Source organism: Lycium ferocissimum, unplaced genomic scaffold (genome assembly GCF_029784015.1).
Source record: "Lycium ferocissimum isolate CSIRO_LF1 unplaced genomic scaffold, AGI_CSIRO_Lferr_CH_V1 ctg18962, whole genome shotgun sequence".
Taxonomy (NCBI): Eukaryota; Viridiplantae; Streptophyta; class Magnoliopsida; order Solanales; family Solanaceae; genus Lycium; species Lycium ferocissimum.
This window is the reverse complement of record NW_026718121.1, coordinates 1-7,745: the sequence shown is the minus strand read 5'-3', so window position 1 is coordinate 7,745 and position 7,745 is coordinate 1. Positions and strand designations below refer to the sequence as shown.

Sequence of the window (7,745 nt, the reverse complement as noted above, 5' to 3'; positions counted from 1 at the left end):
ATGTTTCTAACTTGTACTTGTCATATATAGGATGAACGTAATGTCATCGTGTTAAAAAAAAATGGCCGCACTTACAAGATGGCGAATGAATGGATCATCAGGAAGTAAATGAGCTATAAATTAAGCTAAGAGAGTATCTTATGCATGCCAGTTTGTTTCTCTCAAAAGTGCCATTGATTTATCACTTTCACGGAAAAGTAGAGAGTAAACCAAACATTTTAATACAATATTGCCAAGTAAAGAAATATAAAAGTGTCCTTAAAACTTTGCATAATCAGACAAACTAGAAATTTGACTCATAAGAATTACTAATTCATGCAAACCGCAACCTACTTGAAAGAACAGTACTCCTACTTAATTAGTAACTGCAATATGAAGTTACTATTATTTGATGGAATCTAGTAAATAAAACTACTATTAGTAACATATCATATGAAGAATTACTCAAGGTTTTTGATTTCCAAGTGCTGGCATCGTCACCTCCTTCACCTTGGCCACCAGCAAATGCACCATCAGCATTAGGAGTAGTGCCTCCATTGTCACCACCAAAACCAAACCTCCATCATTTCCCATGCCTATAGTTGACCTGAAACCCGATCCACCGCCAATGCTGGACCCGAAACCCGACCCACTTTCAAATCCAGTTCCCGCTTCAGCTCCAGTTCCAGCTCCAAAACCTAGTCCACCACCGCCTAGGCCACTTCCCCCACCAATTCCTCCAAAAGAACCAAAACCTAAACCCGGCCCTAGACCAAATACGGGCCTACCAAGCCCATGACCGCCAAGAAATGGAGGTAAAGGGTGACGAAAAAATGTCTTTTGTTCATCTTCAGGTTTTGTAGCTTTCATGGAATTAAGGCTCCTTGCATTTGTGGATAAAACAAGTGTACAAGCAACAAGAACAACAATTAGGAGAACATTAGTTGCCATTTTTAGTAGTGGTTGATAGTACTGGATGGGAGAGGAAGATGTTGTGATGAGCAGTGTGAGAATTTTGAGTTTGGAAGCTCAAGTTATATAGTAAGGAAGATTAATGTGAAAATTAGGAAGATATTAACTCATGCATTGCGCGTTATTGACTAATATGTTGTTTACAAAAAGCCAACTATACGTCCACACCCTCTCAACCTTCATGATCAACCTAACTCTTCCCTACAGCAAAGTGATTCAATTATTTCTTTAATTAAATGTACGTCTTTATGCATATTCGTCTTCCTTTTTTTTTTTGTTCGGGTGTTATATTTTAGGTTTCATCTGAAGAAGCATTATGAAGATTAATTAAGTCGATGCTGTATTGAGTACTAAGATGCTACGCAAAATGAATCGGATTCTACTAATTATTAGGGAGGAACAATGTGTTTGGATTGTGTGACCAATCCCATCCACTAGAGTAGAAATAATTTAGCATAGTTATATCAGAGTCGGCAGAGTTAATAAAGTTTTAAGTTTTACTGGCATCCTTTATCAAATAAATCTTTGCGTGCTGTAACGAGGGGTGTACAAAGTAAACCGACAAACCACACCAAACCAATAATCGAATCAAACGGAGAAAAAAATTCGACTAGTGGTTTGGTTTGATGTTGGAAAAAAAACCCGATCATAATTGGTTTGTTTTGATTTTAACTAAAAAAAGTCAAACCGAACCAAACTAACCCGACATTACATGTATATAAAATTTTAAAATATTTTATACACAAAAGATTTACTTATAATGTAATTTATTAATATCTCTTAAGTTTTTTCATAATTTTTGTCTTTTAACATATTATTTCAAGTAATTTGGACTTAAAATTTTGAATGTTCCAATAAGATTTATAGCTAGATGTTAGTAACTCAAAAAAAGTCAAAACCAAATCAATATTAATGCTAACAAAGTAATTCAACCCTAACACTGGGGATGATAATAATATTGGATATATATCTATTCTTTAGTTTTGCATTGTTAATTTAGATAATGAAATGACATAACTTAATTTCTTTTTTATTTATCATGTAATTAATACCTACTAGCCGTACTTATTTTAGCATGATTTAGTATTTTTATGATGATCATTTTCATTATGCCTTATTAATTAGCTAAATTTATTTTATGCTATTTCATTATCTTTTTTGTTGAATATTTTATTACAATACCATCACACATTTCACATTTTTGTTATTTTCTTAAGGAACAACTAATTATATAGTTGTATATTATAAGGACTAAAGAAATATTTGAAGTAAAATTTATATATTGTATAGAATTATTTTGGAAAAAAAAAGCCCGAAAAAAACGGAGGTCGCAAAACCCGAATTTTATTGGTTTGGTTTGTCGATTTAAAAACCCGACACAATTGGTTTGGTTTGGTATTTGAAAAACCCGAATCAACCCAGTTCATGTACACCCCTGCCTGTAACCATAGACAAATAAGTGACATGTCGAAGATATAATTAACTGAATAAAGTTTATCATCTCTTACAATTTAAACTTTTAAATCATGATGTAATCATAAACTTCGACAAGTTGTGTATACACACATACATTCAGAAGAGTAATATAATTTCACGCATTCTCACCCAATTTATTTAAAGTTACTAAACTATTTTTGTAACAAAAAAGTCACTCAATTTTAACTAAATATTATAGAAAGACACTAGTTTTTTTTTTTTTTTTTGTAAATTAAAAAAGGTCATTTAACTTTACCTAGGTAAAATATAGAAAATGTCTCCTTTGTTTTCCCCTAATAATTTTATGTAATAGTTAATTAGACAAGGTTGAATAATTTAGAGACTTTCTGGTAAAGTCGGGTGACTTTTAGGATCTCTCTTTCCATCTTACTTGTATCCAACTTTTCCGCGGACCAAGAAAGAAAGACTGAAAGGAAGATGTCATGGTTTAGTACCTCAATCGTCAAGACAATTTTGCTGCTAGCTAAGGTACAAGTATAACCAGCAAAACAACCTCAGTATAATTCGTTATACCAACACAGTCTCCTTCTTCCACGTCTTCGCAGATTGGCAGTTAAAGAAATTTAATTAGAACGATAACTTGCTTTGATTAGCCCAAAACAGACAAAAATGGAACAGAGCTATTGTATACCACAGCATCTGCAGTCTTAATAATTTGAGCTGAACGCTTATGTGCAGAATGGTAGCCTATTTTTCAGATAAAAGAACCACCTTTTTAATGACACTTTTATCATTTGTCACATCCAACAATATAAACGTTAAAGATTTCACCAATTACTTCAAATTGCAGCCATTGGAGTCATCCTTGAACATGGTGGAAGGTTTTAACCTTCCTTCCAAAGGTTGTCGTCCAATTTGTTGGTTGAGGGTGATGACAGCATTTTCTCGTTAAGGCTGCATTTACGTTTTTGTTTATACTAGGGTAGAAGAAGCAGTCCCAGAATTGCTAATAGTCGATCGAACTAAAGCCCGAAAAGTTCCAACAAATGGAAAATGAAGCATAGAAATATAACTGATATTATAAGCTAAAAGGCATAGAACATACAGACTAATTCATTCTTTGCTTCTTATCCCCGCTCTCCTAAATCCTCTGTGCATAAACGAGCACTAGTAATGTACACAAAAAAGTGCTCCGCAAAAGCTTTTAAGACCCTTAAAGTTGATTACAGGTCATATGGACAAAAACTGCACAGCGAAGTACGATATACCGAGAGAATAATAAGGGTTGTGGGGAACAAAAGCACTGTGCTCATAAGCAATACCTTTTTGAACTTTGGACTACGTAGGAGAGATCTCCAAAAGCAGACCATAATGATCGCTAGGCAAAACAGGTAGTGTCAATCTCTTAACTTCACTCTTCACTTTCTTCTCCTTGATATATGTGACATTTGGAATTGCTTCCTTCCCAATCATCTTTATATCACTTATACAGAAATCTCGCAGTTTGCAAACAAACCTGTCCAAACGTTTCTGCAGCGTCCGGTTGGCGCTTAACATTTTGTTTGACTTGGTGTCATACGTCCATCCGATTTCTTCGGGCTTCATTTTTCCCCAAGCATCAATCCATCCACCAGGTAGAGGAAATTGACCGTCCAATTTGTCATCCCAGTTCATATCACCACAAAAGATTGCATTACGTTTTCTGTCAAGTAAATCCACAGCTTCCTTGGCTTGCTCCACACGTTCCATGGCTTGCTCCACACGTTCCTTGCTGTACATTTGATCCCACTTAGGTGGGCCAGGGCAGGGACTCTCAAGATGGCTGGTAGCAACGACCAAGCTCATATCTTTCTGAGCTTCAATCTCAGCTATACAGAGTTCCCTTCCCATTATAGAGTTGCTAAATGGCTTGCAGCTGTAGGATTTCACTGCAATTTTGCTCAACTGCAAATTAAAGGCCAAGTTTAACTATAAAATGGGCAAAAAAAATTTGAAGATCTGCAACGACTCTCGTTGAGCAATTAGTGAGATGTTCCAGATCTTCAACATTAACTTACCCTATTCAAAGTGAGTAAATGTTATGTGGCACATTTTTCCTTTTTATTATGTCCCAAAAAGAAATTACCTTTCTATAATTAGAAACAATGTAACTTTAAAATTTTACCCTCTCTTTTTTTTTTTTTTTTTAAACAGGTAACAACTTTGTATTATAGACCAGTACTTAGGTAGTACTGAAAACCCCTTTACAAAAGTAAAAAGAAAACTGTTGGAATTAAACCAAGATTACTAATTCAAAGTTGTTTAGGATTGGTATTTGGTATTTATTTAATTCATACTTAGTTAGGATTGATTTGTCTAGTTCATATTGGAATGGGTTTTCTAGTCCGGTATACGTTGATTTTCTAGTATTATAAATAGGGATGCTATGTCACATATTTTCATTGTAGTGAGATTCAAGAGTTTTGAGTTATTAAGTAAAGTCTCTACCTTCTCTCTCTAGTTTGATAAATTTCTGTACTATATAGCCATTGTTGAGTCTTCCGCTTGTGCTTATATTATTCCTTTGAGTATTTTTATTTCTCAAATTGGTATCGTGAGGCCAGTGAGTAGATCCGATCAAAACTCAACGTGAGATCCGTTCAAAGCTTTGTGTGAGATCCGATATAAAGAAATATGAATATTCCATATTTACCAGATTGTCCCGTTTTTGTGTTTGATGGAAAAAATAATTTTGAGAGTTGGTATCAACAGATGAAGAATTTCTTCAATGTTGTTGGACTATGGTCCATTATTGATGAAGGGTTCGTGGAAATCCCAGAAGGCACAACATTGATCTGGGGAAAGCGAAATTTACACAATTGGAGAAAAAGATATGCAATTGAATTATAAGGCATTATATTACCTCAATAGCAAAGTCCAATTGCATGTATATAACAAATATTTGCATGCAAAATCAGCTAAAGCGGCTTGGACAATATTGGTGAAACGTATAGACGTCTTTCACGACGTAAAGAGAGAGAACTTCAAGAGCTTTGGAGACGTATGAGTTGGTCCAGATGAAACCAACGGAATCTATCAAAGAATTTTTGTAAGAATTACAATTGTTAATGATATGAAAATCAACGAGAAGTATTGGAAGAAGTTAAAGTTGTTGAAAAGATATTACAGCTCTAAGATTAGAATTTCACATTAAGAAAACAAATATCGAGGCAACCCAGGATCTTAATACGTTTGAGAGTTGATGATCTAGAAGATGAATTGGTGGCATATGAGATGTCATTGAATCGGCAAATATATGAGATAGTGGATGAGGCATTACAAACAAAGGATGAACCAAAGATAAAGAAAAGTCATCGAATACGCGAAATAAAAATGAAGAAGGCCAGAATTCAGAAATTATGAAGAAAAGAAGAAAAGGTAGAGGTAATTTTTGTTGTGGTATAGATGTATTTGATTGCAATGCAGAATCCAATAATGTTCAAATTGATTTATCAATGATTTCTGGGATAGCTAAAAAGGATAATTTGATTGGGATGATGCTCTTTTCGGTGAGGCAATTAGTGTTTTAAGTAATGAAATATGTAATAGACATGATTGGTCTATACAATGTGGGGCTATTGATAAAGGAATAGAAGTACTCGCCATTATCACACAAGAAAAATTGTTTGAAGGTATTGAAGATGAATCTAGTGATGAAAGAAGCAAAAGAGTTCACAAGAGCAAGTTTTTGATGATCTACCCAAAATTGAAGCAGAAATAATTAAGGGTCCAGATCCACGGTTATAAAGACGCAATCAATTTTGAACCATTATATGAGATTGTATATTTTGAGGAGCTTAAAGAAAAATTATTTGATTGGGACCGATGCTCTTTCGGTGTAGGCTACTAGTGTTTTAAATATGTAATAGACATGATTGGTCTATACAATGTGGGGCTATTGGAAAAGGAATAGAAGTACCCGCCATTATCACACAAGAAAAATTGCTTGAAGGTATTGAAGATGAATCTAGTGATGAAAGAAGCAAAAGAGTTCAGCAAGAGCAAGTTTTTGATGATCTACCCAAAATTGAAGCAGAGATAATTAAGGGTCCAGATCCACAATTGCATATTGAAGACGCAATCAATTTTGAACCATTATATGAGATTGTATATTTTGAGGAGCTTAAAGAAAAATTATTTGTTGGTAATACTGCTCTACCACCTATTGAAAGGTCAACTAGAGTCTTATGGGCACGCAAGACCAAGTACAAATCAAGTGAAGAAGCAGATGATTTTAAATCAAGACCAGTTATTGAAGGATATAGAAAGAAGAACAAATATGCTCATGATATTTTGAAGACGGAGAAAGTCAAATTAACTTTGAATCTTGTTGAAGAGAAACTGAATCTGACTAAAGATGGCACTCGCAAGTTTGTTGATGCTACATACTTCAGGAAATCGTTCGAGAGTTTGAGGTGGTTGACTTCTACAAGATATGATATTGTTAATGGCACGCTCAAGGTTGAAGATCTTGGTTTAAGGGAGGCTATGTTGGAAGTAAACCAAGATTACTAATCCAAAGTTGTTTAGGATTGGTATTTGGTATTTATTTAATTCATACTTAGTTAGGATTGATTTGTCTAGTTCATATTGGAATGGGTTTTCTAGTCCTGGTATATGTTGGTTTTCTAGTATTATAAATAGGGATGCTATGTCACATATTTTCATTGTAGTGAGATTCAAGAGTTTTGAGTTATTAAGTAAAGTCTCCTACCTTCTCTCTCTCTAGTTTGATAAATTTCTACTATATAGCCATTGTTGAGTCTTCCGCTTGTGCTTATATTATTCCTTTGAGTATTTTTATTTCCTTCCAAAAACTAAGAAGCTAAGAAAGTAAAAATCTAACATGAGTCAAGAACTTCTAGGATCGATTCTACTACGGAGGATTCTTTATACACCAAAAACAAAATAGCAATGACGAATACTTGCTTGATCTTCCGTAGAGTGCTACTTCTATCCTCAAAAACATCTGGAGTTCCTTTCTTTCCGATTGTCCACCATATGCAAGCCGGAATGATCCTCCGGTAGCTTCTATTCCTTGCCGCAATCCCGACCCTCCGCCCAGCCATGAAAAAGTGTCAACAATCTTGCCAGGTATTGTCCAAGATATGTCTCTGAGATTGATAAAAATCTTCCATAGCTGATCGATGATGCTCGAATGAAACCAACATATACAATTAAGCTGATGAACAATCAACATGGTAATCCAAGATCATGGCTTATGGTTATAGCAACTAAGCCCCACTGTGTCAAGTCTCAAATTCTCAATTCCAATTCCATACATCATAAAAAATCATCACAAGAATATCACAAAAAAA

General features: G+C 34.5%; 1 protein-coding gene and 1 pseudogene across 1 annotated transcript; both read right to left on the bottom strand.

Moving 5' to 3' along the window:
* Window positions 1-353: 353 nt before the first annotated feature.
* LOC132042888 (glycine-rich protein 23-like) lies at window positions 354-968 on the bottom strand (annotated as a pseudogene).
* Window positions 969-3,726: 2,758 nt separating this feature from the next.
* On the bottom strand, window positions 3,727-5,314 carry LOC132042889 (uncharacterized). The gene is made up of 2 exons (XM_059433396.1): window positions 5,291-5,314; window positions 3,727-4,332 (listed from the first exon to the last, which is right to left on the bottom strand). The coding sequence occupies exons 1-2, from the start codon at window positions 5,312-5,314 to the stop codon at window positions 3,727-3,729; spliced, it is 630 nt and encodes a 209-aa protein (XP_059289379.1).
* Between the last annotated feature and the right edge of the window lie 2,431 nt (window positions 5,315-7,745).